Source organism: Trachypithecus francoisi, unplaced genomic scaffold (assembly GCF_009764315.1).
Source record: "Trachypithecus francoisi isolate TF-2019V2 unplaced genomic scaffold, Tfra_2.0 Lachesis_group4, whole genome shotgun sequence".
Taxonomy (NCBI): domain Eukaryota; kingdom Metazoa; phylum Chordata; class Mammalia; order Primates; family Cercopithecidae; genus Trachypithecus; species Trachypithecus francoisi.
The window spans coordinates 73,069,933-73,090,290 of record NW_022681469.1 but is presented as its reverse complement, the minus strand read 5'-3'; the positions used below and the strand labels follow the sequence as shown (position 1 = coordinate 73,090,290).

At 41.4% G+C, this 20,358-nt stretch overlaps 2 protein-coding genes across 6 annotated transcripts in view; one reads left to right on the top strand and one right to left on the bottom strand.

Moving 5' to 3' along the window:
- Positions 1 to 1,454, bottom strand: part of LOC117072150 — a 76,903-nt gene extending 75,449 nt beyond the window's left edge. Inside the window, exons 1-2 of the mRNA XM_033192097.1 lie at positions 1,295 to 1,454; positions 1,041 to 1,173 (exon numbers count right to left, since the gene is read on the bottom strand). Coding sequence (XP_033047988.1) covers positions 1,041 to 1,173; positions 1,295 to 1,454 — 293 coding nt within the window. The remainder of the gene's footprint in view (positions 1 to 1,040; positions 1,174 to 1,294) is intronic.
- Positions 937 to 20,358, top strand: part of CDK6 (cyclin dependent kinase 6) — a 241,400-nt gene continuing 221,978 nt past the window's right edge. The window contains exons 1-2 of one of the 5 annotated variants that reach the window (XM_033194393.1): positions 937 to 1,126; positions 3,913 to 4,513. In XM_033194393.1, the coding sequence (XP_033050284.1) occupies positions 4,281 to 4,513 (233 nt within the window). In that variant the 5' untranslated portion in view covers positions 937 to 1,126; positions 3,913 to 4,280. Of the gene's footprint in view, positions 1,127 to 2,306; positions 2,576 to 3,620; positions 4,514 to 20,358 lie in introns of those variants that run through there. The other 4 variants (XM_033194398.1, XM_033194395.1, XM_033194396.1 and 1 more) reach the window with 4 other exon arrangements.

The window sequence follows — 20,358 nt, the reverse complement described above, 5'->3', positions numbered from 1 at the left end:
CTGTGTATGTATCTACTATCTGCAGTTCTATTATTTACACTAAATTTTAGTCTTTTTAGCTCCTCTATAATACGTTAGTGAACCCTCAGCAGTTACTAACCACTTAATAATTGTGAACCCGCCAGCCCCTTCAAGTAGATCGTTAACCATAAGAGTGCCTGACAATTTCCAAACCATATCCTCTGTCCAAAAGGAAAAGATAGGGCTTTATGAGGCAGAAAGGAAGCGAAGGAAAACAAAACAAATGTAGCTCATGCTGAAAGTGAAAAGTGCTTGAACAGATTAGTATTTTCTTTTCTGCAAGGCATCCTGCCAAACTTTTTCTTTATTTTTTTAAGAGAATAGTTATTTTTTGGTCTGATTTTTCAGTTTCTTGGAAAGTATTGGTATTTACCACCCCCATCGGCCCTTCATAATTATTTAGTTGTTTTGTGTTTTTCCCATCCGTCCACGTCACACAGTGAGGATACCCCCGGCTTCACCCTGTCAAAACCCCAACTCTGGGCGACCCTGGGTTTAGAAACTCCGCCGACTCCCGACGACACGTCCCACTCTCTCCCATTAACGCCGCTTATTTTAGTCGCAGGATCCCCCTACTACAGTTTCAGTGAAAGCCGGAAATTTTCATTTAACTCCCCCGCCCCCCCCAACCCCCCCGCCCCGCGCCCTTCTAGCCCCCGACTCGTAGAAGGGAGCTAGGGAGCCCGGAGCTCGGAGCACTGCCGGGGCTCGGCCGCCTCCTTTCTCTCCGGAAGGCTTTAATTTGCACACTTTCTTGCCACTGCGCCACGAGCCCCCAGCCTCGTCGCGGGGTGGGTCTCCGGCAGAGTTGGCTTCTCGGGTCCCTGCCCCCACCCCGCGCGGTCGCCCCCGCTGCCTCCCCGGCTAGGGCCCCCAGCGCCGGCCAGAGCCCCGAGGCCCCCGTCCGCCCCCAGCGAGCGGCGCGGGCGGCGCCCTCCGCCTTCCCTCCGCCCTCCGCCGCTGTGCCCACCCCCTCGCCGGAGAGAGTGCTGGTAACTCCTTCCCCAGAGTCTGATTACCTGCTCCGCGAGGCCGCGGACACGTGCGGAGAGCCGACTGACACTCGCAGCCCCCTCAGGAGGCCCGACGCGACTGGGCCCCTCAGGTGAGGAGCTGTGCGCTCCGGTGGGTGGGCTGCGGGGTGGGGGGTCCCTGGGGAGATATGGGGGATTGGCCGGGGTCCGAGGCAGAACTGTGGGTGGGGTAAGTGGAGGCTGGCGGGGGGTGGGGGGGACCTGTGTTTCCCTGGAATGGGCTTTGGTTAACCCCTTACGAACTGAGACGGGGTTGGTTATGGGGGCCAGTTTTGGGGAGCTAGAGGATTCTAATCTGAAGAGAGGGGGAGATCCCACGCTAGGGACAGCCGCGACACCGAGATCCTGCTTCCATGTATCCGTGCGCACACACACCCACACAGAACACTCCTCATCCATTTTCTCCAAACGGAACTGGAACTCTACTCGGACATTCACATAATAATTCACATTTAGGGTTCAAAATGCACTGCCTCTAGGGACTCCATGCTGGAGAATGTGCTTGCATTTCCCCCACGAAAACTCCCTCTCCAGCTCGCTGAGGTGTGGGTGTGGGCTCCACCTTCCCCTCCACGAGATAAATGTTAACGCAGGCTTCCTGCGGGCGTGTTATGCACAGAAGAGTACACGCAGCCGGCCGGTGCCCAGGCTTGGAGCCCGGCGAAGACGCACGTTTGCTTTAGTTTCCAAGTTTACTTTCATCATTTAAAATATTGGAGTTAAACACACGCCCTGTGGTGAGCAGCCCTTGTCCCCGCAGGGCGCCCGTCCGTGTGCATATGGGCGCATCTGCCTGTGCGCACACGCGGGTGTCGCGGTCCCCGGTGTGGCCTCTTGTTGCCGTGCTGGTGGCGACCCTTGTGGTGCTTGGCAGGCTTCGGGAGAGGCGCATGAAGGATTTCATTGAGTGTGAAGACAGAGAGCAGAGACAGAAAGCAGAAGGAGGCGGCTGCAGCCTTTGTAGTCGCGGAGGAATGCGGAAATGTTGAAGCACTATGTCAAACTTTTTTTGAAATGGGGTCAAGTCACATTCAGCCAGCGTGGGAAAGCAACAACAACAACAAAAAAAAAAAGTGGAGGAGAGGGGGGGAAAAGGCATTGCTGCTCCCATTTCTCTCCGCCGAAGCCGACCGTCTGGGGGGCGAGTGGGGGGAGAGTCAGGGTAGTGCGGGGCCCGGCGGGGGCAGCAGGCGCAGTTCCCTGCGGGGGTGGGACGTCCCCGACGCTTCCTTCGCTGCGGAGCCTGGGGCTAGACTCGAGCGAGAGGGGGATGGGGGAAGGCAGGAGAGGCGGGTTGGGCGGCCGGCGGCGGCTCCCGGCTACCTGTGTGGCCCTCGACCTGGCTCAGACGCCCGGGCAGTCCCCGGGGGCTCTTTCCTAGGCTTTTAAGGAAAGTTCTGAATGGAGTGAGTGCCAGAAGCTCTGCTTTCGCCGCGGTCCGCTCCACCCGCTCATCGTGGGGGTCGCGCCGTTTGTTTAATTCCTGGCAAAAGGCGAGCGGGCCAGCGGTTGCGAGGCAGGTAATTCCGAGGTGCCCCGGGAATTCCGGACACGCGGCCAGCGTGGTGAAAGTCCCGCCGAGGCCGCGACGGCCGTGGGGGAGGGAGGCTCCCTAGGTCCCAGATAGCTGCTGAATGGGGAGGGAAAGTTAGGGTACCCTTCTCCGACGCTTTGTTATGCAGAGGGCTCCGGGGGCGTCCGGCTGCAGACTGGACCCGGCCTTTAGCCGGAGAGGGAATGGGGCAGCCACCTCTGCTACCTACAGCGGGGAGGTCCTGGGAGTGGGAAAAGGTTCGCGAGTCCGGGCCCCGAGGGCAGAGACCTTGTTTCTCACCCCTGGAGGCGCAGGGTTTAACCCCCCACCCCCCACCCTTTGAAAGAGAGGTTGAGTTTTGCTCAGGTCGAAATCAATTTAAAACTTCAGGACGAGGCGCGATTAAGCTATCCTCTTCCTGAAATTATTCTTTCAGAAGACGACAAGCGAAATTGTGACGAACACCCCTTTCTCCCACCCTTGGGATCCCGCGGGGAACGGTGGCTCCCCTCCCCCAGGACCTCTCGTTCGCCCACCCCCGATTAGCCCCAACCCTCCCGGACCAGATGGCTGGTCTTCCCAAGGTTTCCACCAGGGAGGTCCTCCCAGTCGGAGAGAGAATTCCGTTTCCAACCGAGACTCCTTTACCCTAAAGAGACCATTTGTGTATGCGAGTCGTTTGTAAATGTCTCCTCGTAGAAAAACTGAAAGTAGAAAGAAAGGAAGCAATTTCTGAGCAGATGTCTGACCACCCCTTCTCGCACACTCACAGCATCGGGTTACAGGGTCCTGGGAGCCCCCACCCACATTCTGCAGCCCCACACGGATGGACCCACAGTCCTTCCGCTCCAGCTTGTGCGCGACCCTTGAACGCCCTCCGGCACCCCTGGACCGCATCTCCCTGCACGTCCGGGCCTCAGGAGGCGGGGAGGGTAGCGACGCAACACAATGATATAGGGATAAATATTAAGCCGTGACATTGACGTGCCCGGCGCCTCCCCTCCCCCGCGCTCCCGGCACACTCTGGGCTGCTCGGCACGCCCCCTCCCGTTCCACTGCGTCCCGCGCCGCTCGCTCTTCCCCGAGGGGCCCCTGCAACCTCTCCGCGCGAAGACGGCTTCAGCCCTGCAGGGAAAGAAAAGTAACTTCGCTTTTCTCGGAGGAACCAGGAAGGATTAAGCGGCTTGGGAGAGGGCAGGAGCGCGCGGAGGGTAGCGATGGAGGCTTCGTAAAGGAGGAGGAGGGGAGTCTGGAGGAACCCCGAGGAAGGCTTCTGGGCTGTCTGACTGCACTTTCTTCTTATCCTCCCGTCTCCTCCTTTAGGTGCAATGATTCTGGACTGAGACGCGCTTGGGCAGAGGCTATGTAATCGTCTCTGTCTGTGCTGAGGACTTCGCTTCGGGGAGGGAAGAGGAGGGATCGGCTCGCTCCTCAGGCGGCTGCAGCAGCGACTCTGCAGGCGGAGTTTCGCGGCGGCGGCACCAGAGTTACGCCAGCCCCGCGGGGAGGTCGCTCCATCCAGCCTCCGCAGCCCCGAGAGCCCCAGCGCCCGAGCGACTGAGCCGGCGGGGAGCAAGGAAAGCTAGACCAATCTCCGGGGAGCCCCGGAGTAGGCTAGCGGCGGCCGCCAGCTAGTTGAGCGCACCCCCCGCCCGCCCCAGCGGCGACGCGCCGGGCGGCGTCCAGGCGGCATGGAGAAGGACGGCCTGTGCCGCGCTGACCAGCAGTACGAATGCGTGGCGGAGATCGGGGAGGGCGCCTATGGGAAGGTGTTCAAGGCCCGCGACTTGAAGAACGGAGGCCGTTTCGTGGCGTTGAAGCGCGTGCGGGTGCAGACGGGCGAGGAGGGCATGCCGCTCTCCACCATCCGCGAGGTGGCGGTGCTGAGGCACCTGGAGACCTTCGAGCACCCCAACGTGGTCAGGTGAGCCAGGGAGCTGCGCCCTTGCCGTCTGGGGCCGCGCGCGCAGGGAGAGCCGAGCCGGGAATCCTCAGGCCCAGAAAGGTGTGGGGCAGAGGGCGACTGGGGAGGTCCTGCGCGACCTGTTGATCTTACTGAGAGTTAAGTTTTGTCGACAGAGCCGCGAGCCAGAGCCGGTGACCTTGCCACACAAGCGAGCCGAAAGACAAGTCAAAAAACATGACCTGCGCAGGCTTCCCTGCAGCTGTGCAACTTAGAAGCGTTTTCTCCCTGCCCTCCCTGAAGGAGGGTCCGGGGGAGGTGGGTGCGTTTTAGGGACAGGATAAGCCAACCTGAGACATGCCCCGCTAGCTCCCGCATATTTTTACTGGCCATGCCGTTGGGGAATTTTTGAAAGACCTAGTAGGTGAGACTGGAGAATGAGGATGCTGTGTGGTAATCAGTGGGAACTTTATGGGTGGAGCCTAGTGTAAATCAGGTTAAGAAGATGCAGAAACATAATATTTTTACCAGTCATACTCTCAGTTTCTCTTTATTAAAGTTGCGTAATAAGAATGACTCCTGGTGGTCTAAGGAGTTAGAGTACTGATGCCTAATTTCAAACAGCGTCATAAAAATTTCTTCCAAAACTGTTATCCCTGTGTCTGTTTTACTTTATATGTCTGGGCGGACATACTCTTTAGACTAATTCTCCAAAGGGTTAAATGTGAGTCCAAGATGTGGGATGGTTAGATCATAAATGTTCTGCCCATGCTTTTCCCAGATGGGTTGTGCGAGTGAGTGGGGAGACAGCAGTTCTTACTCTCTCCTGCGTGGTAACCAATATTAAATGAAAATGTGTGACTTAGGATAATGGTGTTTTCTTAGTGATCCTGGAATTTCCCCATTGTGTGGTTGACATTGTTTGGTTGTGTCATCCTTTTCCTTTTTAAACAGAGATGCATAGCTTTACATTGAAAAGGAATGCCCTCTACAAATTGGGTTGTACAAAAACTTCTACAAATTGGGTTGTGATTTTACCTTTCTCGATCTTGAGAAAATGTGTAGCAGAAAGATCTTTTTTCTCATCCATTTAGGGTTTCTGTTCAACAAATACATGCCTACTGTGTGCGCTGAGGATGAAATTATGTAAATAATCACAGCTAAATATTTTTGTAAAAAGTCAAACAATTTAACATTAGTCATCAAAGTGGAGAGACCCAAGACTGACCTTTGAAATACCAAACTCTCTACAGACTTAGAGAGACCAAGTAGCTACAGAATCTTCCTCTGAGGTTTTAACTTGTCTCCTCTTTTCCCAGGCTGGTGATTTGTGCGGTGCTTTGTTCTCAACGCAGTTTAGACTGAAGCTAGAAAGCATCAAAGAATCATAAATACATAAGTAAGGCAATAAATGGTTATGAAGTTAGAACCACATTATACCTCTGCTTTAGCTAGTGAAGGAAGGACAAAAGATACTGAGATTGCGAAAATGAGTGTTTTGGAAGATGAGATTATATATAAAAAAGCTATAGATGACTTTTTTAGTGTGTATTTTCTTTGTTAAAAACAACGAAATCCCTTTTGGGGGCTCTTTGTGATATTGGAGGGAAAAGGGGAGGGTACATTTAGCCCCCTATAACTCAGTTGTCATCCCAGAGGAATCACCTGAATACATACCGAAGGATGAATTCCACCACTACAATTTTAAGACCGAAAGTTCTTGTTTTATTTTGTCTGTTACCTATGGAGTTTCCAATTAAGGGTCATTATCATGTGTATGAATGAATAATGTCCCTCCAACACAGAGGTACTACGGAGGCACCCCTGTATAACACTATTGTTTACAGAGCTCACGCCATTCTTATAACAGAGGCACACTTTCTGCCATTGTGCTTGTAGATTTTGTCTGATCCATCCTATTCTCTTGATTTATCCTCCTGAGATTGATGTGTTTCTAGACGTTTCTAACTGACCCATGACTTGGATTATGTACTGTCAATTCCAGGAGGATATACTTATGAACTGAAGACAAAGGCATTGTTTTCTGAAGTTATTTTACATGTTTACTGGCACGTTTTACATGATGGCACCTACCTGTTAAAGTCGTGAGAATAAAATGAGATGATGTATGTGAAAGCACTTTGTAAATGTAAAAGTACTTCAGATATCTAAAGGATTGTTTGCATTTCAGCAGATTAGTGGGTCTCTTGCCATGGAGCACCTTCGCAGGGGGGAGTCAACTCACCTGACCTTTTTTGTAGAATAAATCGTATTCAAACCCAGACATTACAGGTTCTGGAACCAAGAAGGTACTTGAGGATAATTAGCCTGTAGGATGTCAGAAATGACTGTCAGTCACCGAGCCATGAAATTCAGTGTTACTTGAGGAAATTATTGATGATGTCACCCTCATGAGCTACAGATCTTCATTCCCTTTTTGTTTCCTTCCTATTTCTTCTCTTTTGCCTCTGTCTTGGAACAACCATTGGTCCCTATGACTTGCTTGACCAGACTAAGAATTCTGGATTTTAGAGGTTGCTAATATTTGCTCAGACAGGGTCAGGAAATAAGGATAGTTGACAGCAATTTTTTTCTTTCCAAGGGAGAGTTGTCAAAGTTGGGTCCCCAAACCTGTGATTTTTTATTGCCCCTAGGATTAGTTTTACAGTCTTAAGCCTAGTTCTTTAATGGTTTCTTAAAAGGGCAGATGCTTTTATAAGTACCTTCAAGTCGTAAGTAATTGATCATAATTATAGGCCCTCCCCACAGATAGTTAAGCCTCTAAACTAACAGGAGCATAATACACATATCAGTTTTTTCAAAAGTTTAAGATTCAATTTTGGTGGATTTGCCAGAAAAGCTGACTTGTTATTGCTGGCACTGGTACTGCCTGCATGCACAGGGATAATGACTTGAAATTCTTGCTTACCTGCACTTGATGTATCCCAGGCCCTCACTTGATCAGCCAGTCAGTGTGTGGGAAGTAAATTTACTGTTTTTTTACATTTGGTAATCCCAAATCCTGGAACCTTTGCCAGAGTAAGACTTCACTGTGAACCTGTGTTGGAGTTTCTGCACTGCACAAATGGATCCTGTTTTAACAGCCTGAACTAAAAACAAGAGATAACATAATAGCATCTTTTGTCAGCAGTCAGTTCATTCACCAAATATTTACTGAGGGTCTACTATGTGCCAGACTCTTCTAGAAGTTGGGGATATAGCAATGAACAAGCCTGGAAAAGTCTCTGCACTTGTAGAACTTGCCTTGTAATGAGATGAACAGTTCTTTCTTCTCTTTAAAAATTTACTCATCTTTATTTTAATTGCCTTGTTTTGTTATACTTAACCAGTTTTATAGAACAGATATTTCTGATAATCCGGTTACCAGGAATTTCCTGATTGAGTAGGCAACATAACCAAAAGGCTAATCAGAATCAAGTGCCTTTTGAAGATTAAATTTTACCTTGGGGACATAGGGATTGATCTATATGAGATACTGACACATAGCTAATATAAGTGAGCATTTGAGCTCCATTTATTCAAAAAGGATTTAGGAAGGGCATGTGCTTTAAAAACCATGGGGCTAGGTGCTGGGAAAGATAGCTGGGTAAGTCACACCTGGCTACTCCTGAAGCAGTTCTTCCCATGTTTGAAGGAATAAGATGATCACCATAACCCCGATACATGACTGGCTCATGTGCTGTGAAAAAGATACAAGCAAGTGCTTACCTGTATTGTCTCTAGGGATTAAATTTGTTAGTGTAACAGTGAAAGCAATTCAAATTCAAGTATTGGCTCTGGAAACTAAAAGTCATTACTATCAGTAAATAAACTTGTGATGTTTAAATATTATAATTAGAATATTTAGTCACTGCTTTTTTTTTTTTTTTTTTTTTGAGACGGAGTCTCGCTCTGCCGCCCAGGCTGGAGTGCTGTGGCCAGATCTCAGCTCACTGCAAGCTCCGCCTCCCGGGTTCACACCATTCTCCTGCCTCAGCCTCCCGAGTAGCTGGGACTACAGGCGCCCACCACCTCGCCCGGCTAATTTTTTTGTATTTTTTAGTAGAGACGGGGTTTCACCATGTTAGCCAGGATGGTCTCGATCTCCTGACCTCGTGATCCGCCCGTCTCGGCCTCCCAAAGTGCTGGGATTACAGGCTTGAGCCACCGCACCCGGCCTAGTCACTGCTTTAAAAACAAAACAAAACAAAAAAACCAAAGAAAAGGCTGTAAAGCTTAATGATTATTCAAGGAGAGTTTTCTAATTTTCTCTCTCTTTTAAAGCTCTTAGTAATATATAGCATAAAAGGTGAGTAAAAATATGATTTTCTCTAGAAAACCTAATTGTTAACAGGGTGAAGGAAACATTACATATTTGACTCTGTAAAGCCGGGTCTTCAATTGGATTCGTTCATGAGAATCCTTCTGAATAAAATTGCTGTTTGTGTGGTTGAATAATACATTTACTAGGGCTTTTTTCAATAAAAGCAGGAAAAGCAGGAATTTAATTCTCCTTTTAAATATCAGTATGTTAAAAGTATGTTTCTTCTTTCTGTCTCTGAGAGTTCCTTGAAAAGTTTCCAATTTATCAAGGTTGTTTAGTAAATAAACATTTTCACAGTGGTATTCTGCTCATTTTTTGTTTCTGCAGAAGAACTTGATAATGCTGCATTTTTGACATTGCAGTTACATCCCTTTTATACAACTGCTATCAACATAGAATTATTAGAATCTCTCTGTGGAATCAAGGACAAAAAAGGTCTATAAGAGGAAAACTTGTATAAACTTGAATATCTTTGGGGATATTTTCCTATGTTTAAGACATGGGTAAATGAATATTTATGCAAATAGGTTCCTATTAAAAATAAATTATTTCTTTTTTAAAAAAGCAAATGCCTCACTATTAATGATTTCTTAGGAAAGTTTTTTAAGAAGGAAACACACCATACATACAGCCTATCATTGTAAAACCATGGATATTAGAGTTGGAAGACACTCCGGAGGTCAAGCTACTTGTCTATCATGCCATTTTAAAGTTATTGACTTGTTCTTAAAACTAAGTAGCAATTTTTGTTTGTTTGTTTGATGAAAGCAGTTAAATCAGGTGAGTACATTTCTAGTTTGGAAAAAATAAACTATATGTAGACAAAAGTGACAGTTTGCCAGGAATAAATGACATAACAATAAGTGAGTAACAATTCAGGAAATTCCTGAATTCTGCAATATGCCATACTGAAGTTATCCCTACAAAAGTATTATTCCAGTAAATTCTCCTTTTAAGGAAGTTGTGCTATAATTATGATAATTTAAATTAATTATAGTAATTTAAAATAGCTATAGTTAAATGATAATACAGGTAAATAATATAGGTAATTCATTAATAATATTGAATTCATTTTAGACGAAGAGGAATAGGAAAAATTGAAATGCTTAGTACTTGTCTGATGAATGGAATATTACATAATGTGACTCTGGCACATGATATAACATTCTGGTTAATGAAATAAACATCATAATACTTAAAAATTAGATGGCATAACAACCATCAGACACATAAGCAAATATGTGTTTCACATGCCTCCTGAGGAACTAATCACACTGTTGCTTTCTCTTGAGGTTCAGATGAGTTGCTCTGTCTTCATAGGAAATAAATTAATTCCGAGCTTCTTGATGTAACAGAACACAGCAGAGATGAAATCTGGGTGTCAGTGAATTGCTAACAGGAGAAGGTAGTGTGTATGATGTTGGGCTTTGTCCAAGATCCAGGAGGCACCACTGAAAACACACCAGTGGTTGATAACAAGCATTCTTACATGAAGGTCACCATTTGAGTGATGATCCATAGATGCTAGGTTTGGTGGAGCAGGCAGGCCAGCAGTCAGAAGATTTTTCCAAGAGCTGCTAGGTAGTTGTCTTGAATATCACCAGTTTGCTGCCATACCTGATTTTCATTTTAGCAGCTGCACATGTAGCTGCTCTTGCCTGAGAGGTGAACCGGCGGGGACCGTAAGGCATGAGGCAGGAATCTGTGCAAGTGTATATTGGCAGTCTGGAAGTCCATTTGAGTCAGTATTATTATGAAACATTTTTGACCATCTCCTTTGTCTATAGTAGTTTGCTGAAATTTGGACATCTACTGGCTTTGTAATTTAAGTAGCTTTTAAATTATTCCTATTCTCTGGCCTTCCTAAAGGATTTAGTTCAGTAGAATTAGAATCACAGCATAGGATTTTTTTAATTGGAAGAAGTCTTAGATTTAACCTAGTTCAACTCCCTTTGTTCTGTTTAATAATAATAAAATTTGAGTTGTTTTATGAATGCAAAAAATTATCAGATTATTAGTGAACAGTTTTAGTCTGTGATTATATGCATTATAGATATAAACTGATTGAGGATGGCTAAGATTCAGACAGAGGTTTATATTAAACATTAGCAGGACAGGATGACTGATGGTCATTGCAAATACCAGAAAAAAAAAATCCCTTGAGATGTAAAAGTATTTTCAGTTTAGTGACTTTATGTTTGCTGACTTGAGGACCAGGATTGTGTATTTTATATCCATAAATAACAAGGTGTCCATAACCATTAGTTAACCCGTATATGTTTCCTGATTGATTGAATTAATTAAGTCGAATAAATTAAATTTTAAACCCCTTAGATGAGCACTTTTCATCCTTTTAGAGTTGTATACCGCATTAGCAAGTATCTTGGACTGTTGACATTGAGAGATCTGTGGATATTAACTGTAAGACATACATACATGAAGTCTATTTAGTAGGAGTCTTCAAATACTTATTCATATTTAAACTTTTACTGACTATCCATTTTTTAGCTTCAGTATTGTACTAGCTTCAGCTTTGACAGGATATTCTCATGTTCTTCCTCTGAATTTGTTAATGTGTATCCTACAGATAAATGAACTACTCCATTTGCCCTAATGGACTTCTTGCCATCCACGTCTGTAATTTAATTTGAACAGATCTCTGAATGTGCACTTGGTGCCTCTCCTGCACCACTCTCCACCTGTTGAAATTCTGCTTATCCTTCAGGGCCAACCTCAAACGTCACTTTCTTTTTTCTGTATTCTTAATACCTCGATTTGGATAACATTTCTGCTTCCTTTGAGACCTGGTAACTTTGGACCTCCTTTATGGCACTTAGCACATATCTGCCACCTTATATTATTTCTGTTAGGTAAGATGGAATGTTAACTCCCTTGACAGACCTCTTCTGACTCTCTACTCTTTCACACCCCATTTGTAAGCTCTTTAAGGCAGAGAGTGTCTTGTGATCATGTCCGTTTATACCCTATATCCAGTGAATATAAGGTGCATATGTAACAAGTAAGTGAAATCATTGAAAAGGGGTCCAGTTATAAAGGAGGACACCGTATGAATTATTTCTATCATGTGAAATAATGTTAATACTACAGAGTGTCAAGGAGAGAGAATGGATCTGTATATTGGATTACACTTATTGGGTTTCCTGGGAAATAATTTAGGAAATGCTGAAAAAAGGAAGTTTCATTTTTGTTTTACTCCAATGTATACAGTTTATATGAAAGTGAGTTTTAAAGTTTAAGTAATTCATTCTTATAGTTAACTGTGCAACCTTGGACTTAATTTATATACTGCAAAGAAGACATTAACATTAGGAAATGAGCATACATTCAGCACAAGCTGAAAATGATTTGAACATTTCAAATGTAAGAAAGTAAGGTATTATAAATACATTTTGATCAATTGCTTGAATTCTTTTATTTTTCCCATTAATTTTAATTTCTTTGGCTTTCAATAGTGGAAAACCTGTTAGAGCAGAATTAGGTAAAACCTTCCTAATAATTTCTGTAAAAGATGATTCTGAATCTCATTTAAGCCTTGTCTTCTACTTCTATTCATAATTTGTGTACAGAGAATTTAGATTCCATCTTGACAAACTGGTAGGTTTAGTTAAGAAGTATTCTTCCAGTTTAAACTCATTCCAGTTTCTTAAGACACACATGGTTGGGGTGTGTGTGTGTGTGTGTGTGTGTGTGCGCGCGCGCATGCGTGTGCATGCAGAACAGTGGAGTACAAGATTCTTGAAAGAAGGGACTGTGTTGTCTTGTTCCTTGCAGTATCCCAAGCATTTAGCATGATGTATGGCATCTTTTAACCCTGAATAAGTATTTGTGAATGACAGAATATGTGTCATTTAGAAATTCAGAATTTAATTTTTTTTTAGTTAGAAATGAGTAATCATGTCTGAAAATACAGATGAGGTCTCTAGCACTCAGCAAGTATTTTTGAACATCTGCTATATTCAACGCTTTGTTAAATGGGATTAAGGCAGTAGTCACAAAAAGTGCATATGGAAATGTTTACCAAACAAATGGTATGAGGTCTGGAATTTGTTTCAAAATGGGGTAGAGATGCAATAAGAGTGGCCTATGAGTTGATCACTGTTGAAACTGTGGAGTTTTATTGTACTAGTCTCTCTGCATTTATATATGTTTGAAATTTTCCATAATAGTAAGTTTTTTAAATGTTCCTGCTTATGGACTAGGAGTCAGAAAACTGATTCTTATCCTGATTCCTCTACTTATTATTTAATAGTTGTGTGACCTAGGGTAAATTCCTCATGTCTCTTGGCTGCCATATCCCCACAATAAAATAGGAATTACTACTACTCTTTAGACCTTAGTAGTTTACTCTGATCAAATGAAATTATGTACACAAAGATCCAATATTATACAAATATAAGGTATTATTAACAAAATGAATTCCTGCTCTCAAGTAGTTTACAATTTCCTGCAGGAAACTGACATGTACATAGATATCTATATTACTGATTGGTAGCACTTTCCATTGCACCTCACATTGTGAAAGTATGAATGGAGCTAGGTATTTCTGAAAAGATGTGTATTGAGTTTATAATAATTAAAGTAAAATATACTCTTTCATTTGGGTATTGGATATTGGTGTTGTGTTTACCCAGTGCTCTTTCCTGTTTATTAATGGGTTTATTGTGGGAGTGTCTGTGGACCAAATGCTCCTGAGAACACATTGTCAAAACTGATGGGAGCTTGATGATTTCTTCTGTATTTCACTATTCAGATTAACCCAAAGAGGAGTTGGATTCTTTCCTTGTTCTTTCTCTTTCTTTTTTTTTTTTTTTAAATTTCAAAATCTCAAACAGGATTTTTCATTTTTATGTCACACATCGGAATTTCTGCTTGTTTATTTTCTGAGGCTGTTCCTATGGCGTGACTGCCTTATGACATTTAAAATTTTGTTTTGTATCCTCGGTTTAAATCATTAAGATTTCTGTTCACAGCAATGAAGCAGTTCTCTTTTAGGGGCACTAATCTTAGTGAATTTGCTTTCTTTTTATTTCTTTTGTTTCCTTTTATGGCAAAGTAATCTCATAATTTCTTTGGTAGAATTTCCTAATGATTAGGAAAAAAAATATTTTTATTTTTAGAAGGTACAGCCGGGCGCGGTGGCTCAAGCCTGTAATCCCAGCACTTTGGGAGGCCGAGACGGGCGGATCACGAGGTCAGGAGATCGAGACCATCCTGGCTAACACGGTGAAACCCCATCTCTACTAAAAAATACAAAAAAATTAGCCGGGCGAGGTGGTGGGCGCCTGTAGTCCCAGCTACTCGGGAGGCTGAGGCAGGAGAATGGTGTGAACCCGGGAGGCGGAGCTTGCAGTGAGCTGAGATCTGGCCACTGCACTCCAGCCTGGGCGGCAGAGCGAGACTCCGTCTCAAAAAAAAAAAAAAGAAGATACAAAGTATAAAGTTAGGAACATTAACACTCACACCTTTCCAGCAGCACAACAAGAAAAACAAAAGACCAAGCACAGTGGCTCACACCTGTAATTCTAGCACTTTGGGAGGCTAGGGCGGGAAGATCGCTTGAGCCTAGAAGTTAGAGAGCAGCCTGGGCAACATAGGGAGACCCTGTCTCTACAAATAATAAGAACTTTTTCTGAAAAAAAGGTATCTTTGCATTTCAAGGGTAGACTTTTAAGCTTTAGTTTAAAAGTTTAGTTTACTCAAACCAGTACATTTTAAAACTTTTTAGAAGAACCCAAGAGACTGAGTCATTTCAAGTTGGGAGTTTTAGCTGATATACATTTCAACCATGTAGAATCACTTTAAAAAGTTATTAAATAACCTTGGGTAAAATGGGATATTTTCTTGTTGAACCATGAGAAACCAAGAGACAGATTTGGAGACTGGGCTAGAAGGGACTCCCAATGCCAATCATGAATGAAGTACATTTAAATAATGTAAGTTCCCTTGAACTGGGAGAACATAGCTTCTTTGAAATGACACTTTTTTTTTTTTTTAATGTATTAAGACACAAAAGAAGAGTTGTAACATTCTGCTTATTCTTACAAATTATTTTAAGCCCATGGAACTTAATCAGTGGCTGTTTAAATTCTAGCTGATTAGACTAGAACTGATGCCGCTTGGGTTCTCAGCTAAAGTTTTGTGAAGGGAATAAGTCTATTTCACAGACATTACTCCTCAAGTATTGACTGACCCAAAGTGATGGAACTGATTTCAAGGAGAGCTGTATGAATGTGACTGACTCAGTGGTACCAATCCAATCCTAGAAAAACTAGACTTTTGAGATGAGTCAAGAGAAGCATCTTTGTTTAGGAAAGATGGTATAGGTTTTTTTTTTCTTTTCTTTTTTCACTTTAGTTGATAAAAGTAAGAGGTGAATCGATCGTTAGGCAAATAGAAAATGGTCTAGAGATGTATTTAATGTATTTATGTATCTGAAAGCACAACATGCTCATTAAAAGAAGGGAAGGAGGTGGCAGAAGATAAGCTAAGTTAAGGTAGCAGTGAGAGAGAAAATAGAAAAAACAGTAAGAGAACTTGGGATAGCGAGTAGATCTGAAGTTTCCTGATAAACTTCAAAATCTGAAACCTAGTGATCTGAAAGTATATGAAAATTCTGCCATATTTAGAAAGCTCTCAAACCAGTGCTTATGGAATGAGTAAACTCAGATTTTCATTCTTACAATTCTGCAAAAATAAAATGGCATTGCTCTCTGCTTTTTCTTGGGCACCTTATTTTAATCATTTTTGCATTGTTCAGTGTGACTAGCACTCAATTATCTGTTGAATATTTGTGTCGATTAATGTTGAATGTCAGCTTCCCATTAGAATGTAAGCTCCCTGAGGGCAAGAATTTTTGTTTTGCTCACTGCATTATCTCCAGCATCCAGAACACTGCCTGGTAAATATCAGTTGAGTAAACGACTGACTGAATAAATAGTCAAGCCATGACTAAAGATTACTGTTTTCACAGTAACTTTATTGACAGTAAAAATGTAAATTAACACTACAATTTATTAGATATTTTATTTTTCTATTCACTCAGTATTGCATTTAAAACTCTTCAAAATTATATAGTCTCTAATAGGTAGTAAATTGGATTCTGACCTAGGAATTAGGAGTTATTTAATAATGTAATGATTGGCAAGTAGATTGGACACTGAGATATATCCTTTCTAAGCTAATTCTTCCACTACTGTTTTCATTAAATTATGAACATAATTTTATGCCAATATTAAGTGATATTTTAGTGATATTTTAAATCATATCAGTTTTTGCAGATTCAATTTACATGTTTTGATGGAAATTTGTGAACATGGTTTAGGATTCTCTGGGCTATGAGTGTTCATTTTTGTTTTACGCTAAAATTAGTTATATTAAAATATGACTTCTGAAGAGTCATATTTTATCTTTCCCTAAAGAGCTTTATATAAATGGCCATAGCTGTCCTTACAAGTAGGGATGCCCATGTAATATGTATGTCATATTAAAATACTGACATACATTCCCCTAAAGAGCCTTGTATAAATGGCTATAGCTGCCTTTACAAGCAGTGAAGCCCAAGTGGCCAGTCCCATTATGAACCTTGTCCCATTACTCCTGTTTGGGGCTACCATTCCAAGCACCTTCCTCCTCTGCTTAGAATAGTTGATTGTGATCACATAATGGGTTGTGACATCACTGATAATACTAATATATTACATAGCAATAAACTAATTATATATATATAAATTTATATAACATATAGTAATAAAAGAATTAAGGAAAAGAAAAGGAAAGAAGGAAGGAAGAGAGGGTGTAATAGAATAGAAAAGAAAAAAAACTTGCGGTGTTCCCGGTGAATTGTCAGATATGTTGCAAGGAAGTTGTTAATAGAGTACCAAAGTTTGCAGGTGAGGAGAGTTATTTGCAGCTTTTTGTTTAAAATAATTATATTTTTCTATTAAAGCAATGTTTCTGGTTAATATTGCTATGTAGTAAATTACTCCAACATGTAGGGAGCTTAAAACAGCCATTGTCTTATATTCATGAATTTAGCAGGCAGTGAATTCAGACAGAGCACAGTGAGAATGGCATATCTCTGTTCCAAGATGTCTGGGACATCAGCTGGAAATGACTCAAAAACTGGGAGTTTGATTAATCTAGGTGTCTTCACTTTCAAGCCTGGTGGTTCATGCAAGTTGGTTGGCAAAGGCTGGGATCTGAGCTCGGGTGTTTGAGCAGAGCATCTATACTGACCTACACCAGGTGGCCTGGACTTCCATTCAGCATCAAAGCTTCAGAATAGTTGAACGTACATACATGTTGGCTCATGGCTCTAAAAGTTAGTGTCCCTGAGAACAAGCAGTGTTCATTATGCCACATTTTGTTGTTTACATTTGAGTTCAAAGCCCCAGAGATTCAAGAGGTAGAGACATACACCACCTCTTAATGGAAGAAATATTAAATAATTTCCACTTCCCCACCCCCAGCTTTTTTGTAATCATGACATTAATACCAATACTAAATAGTATGAAAGGGCTTGTGGTAAAAAAGGCAAAGCGCCTGCCCCAACTATCCCTATTCCCAGTACTCAGATACAACTTCTTTTCACTGTCTGTTTTTGGTGCTTCTGTTTATGGTATCCATAAATTTAGATAATATGCTGTTGCTCTAGTTCTTGATATTTAAACCTCAGTAATATCTGTTGACTTTCTACTCTGAAAAATGAGAACTTAGCTTGTTAATACTACTGTGTATTTCCTTCACTTTCTGTGAGATAGGGATATTTTTATTTCATATAATAATTTCAAATAATATCCCTAAACTTCAATTTTTTTGTTCTTTCACTTTAGGCAGTATCTCTTAATTCTCCATTTAGTAAGAGGAGAATATTTTATCCCCCTAACCTTTCTTCCACTTACGTTCTCCCTTTAACATCACAATTTCTATCAGCTACTTTGCTAAAATTGTTTATTTGCATTCTGTTCCGCACTGCAACAGAGGCTTCCCTGCTTTTTCTAACAGTTGACCCTTGCAAGTTGAACACTGGTAAACAGTGCTTACATTCTTCTAATTATATATAGAGAGTTCAGTGCTAGGCCAGATACTCAGCCTATATGTTTCCTTCTCTCCAGGTTCAACATCATAACCCTATGAAGCGGATGGAGTCCTTCTTTCTTAAAAACAGACATCTAGATTCTCTTTTCTTATTCTGCATCACTTGTTTAAAATATGCCCTATTTTAGTGTACTTTGTATTCAGGCTATGACTTTCTTGTATCATTTTGTTTTTCCTGGAGTTTCTAATTGCCTTTTTATTTTTTCTTGCCACATTTGCCTTTATCACGAACTGTGTTCTCCAGAAATATATTGTGTCTGCCTATGATGGGCTCCCCCCGACCATTTAATTTGCTGGGCATTCTGTAGAATCTTTCTAAGTGCAGATTTGCTTCGTTTTATTTTTTTTAATGACTTCTTCATAATTTGTTCTATTCTCTTTGCAAGGTTCTTCTGTTAGATATTTGATCTTGCAGTTGGGATCTCTGTGTCTCTTCTTTTAATCTGCTTTCTAATCTCTTTTCTCTGTTTTTTGCTTTGTATTCTAAAAAAATTTCTGTATTATTTTCCAAATGTCTGCTGAATTTACTCTTGGTAATTAATATTTTTAACTTCAAAACATCATTTTTTGTTCTCCACTTGTTGGTTTTTAAAACATCCTCCTCTGGTTTTCTGTAATATTTCTTCGAATTGCTGTGAATTTTCTTAAAGACCTCCACATTATCTCTGTTTCTGTCAGTGTTTAGATTTTTGGTTAACTTTTTGTTTTTCCTGTGGCTGGATTTTTAAAATGCCTGGTGTATAATTTTTATACAGTAAAATACACCCATTTTAAGTGTGTGCTTTTTATGAGTTTTCACAAATTTATTCACCTACTAACCACCACCACAATCAATATCTAAAATACTCCCATTATCCTATAGGGCCCTTTGCAGTAAATCTCCTCCCTCTACCAGGACCTCTGCCAATTTAATCTTCTTTCTGTCATTATAGGTTAGATTTGTCCTTTCTAGAGTTTCATATACACAGTATCAAAGAGTATTATGTTCTATTATATCTGGCTTTCATGGATAGTGTTTTTGAGATTCATTTATGTTGTTGACTGTTGTGAGTAGTTCATTTTCCATCATATAGATTTACCACAATTTGTTTATTGTTATTTGTTATTGTTCCCCTGCTGATGATCATTTCTGTTGTTTCCAGTTTGGGGTTGTTATGAATAATGCTGTTGTGAATATTTGTATACAGGTCTTTGTATTGATATGACATATGCCTCCTTTGTATGGTAAATACCTATAGGTAGATTGCTGACTGGTATGGCAATTGTGTATTTAATTTTTAAGAAATTGTTAAACTTCTCCAAACTAGTTGTTCCATTTCCAGTGCCAGTGTATAAAGATTCCATTTGATTTGCATCCTCCTGAACACTTGGTATTGTCAATCTTTTTATTTTTAGTCATTATAGTGAGTGTGAACTAATAACACATTGTGGTTTTTATTTGCATTTACTTGATGACTAATGTTGTTGAATATCTTTTCATTTGGCTATTGACCATTCTGATACCTTCTGTTGGGAAGTTTCTGTTCAAATTGACCGTTTTTAAAAATTGGGTTATCTTATTGTATTGTAAGAGTTCTTTATATATTCTGGAGCAGTCTTTTGTCAGCTACACGGATTGCAGATACTTTCTTCAGGTCTTTGGCTTGCCTTTTCATTTTCTTAATGCTTTATGTCAAACAGAATATTTTAATTTAACCTAAGTTCAATTCATCATTTTTTTCTTTGATAGTTTATGCTTTTTTGTATCCTACCTAATAAATATTTGTTTACCTCCAGAGCATATAGGATTTTTCCTATGTTTTCTTCTAGAATTTTATAGTTTTTGCTTCTAAGTTAGATCTGTGATGCATTCAAGTCAAGTCTTTGTGTGTGGCTTGAGGTAGGGGTTCAGGTTCATTCTTCCTCTATGGATATCCAGCTATTTCCGCACCATTTATTGAAAATACTTTCTTCGTTTTGAATTACCTTGGCAGTTTTGCTAAACATTAGTTGAGCATATACACTTGGGCCTATTTTTAGACTCTCTGTTCTTTTCTATTGATCTATATATCTATCCTTTTGCCAGTGTCATACTTTGATTACTGTAATGTATAGGTCTTAATCAGGTAGTATACATTTTCCAACTTTGTTCTTGTTTTTCAAAATTGTTGTTGCCCTTGTTCTTTTGTATTTTCATATAAATTTTAGAGTCAGCTTGTTGGTTAACACAAAAATTCTCCTGATATTTGATTGGGATAGCATTTAATCTCTATTAATTAGGGCGAGGGCATAGATAATTGACACTGATTTCTGTTCACGAACATGGTGTATCTCTTCATTTATTTAGGTCTTTAATTTCTCTCATCAGAGTTTTGTAGCTTCTAGTGTAATGCCTTTGCTTGCATTTTATTAAATTTATCTCTTTACATTTAATGTTTTTGGATGT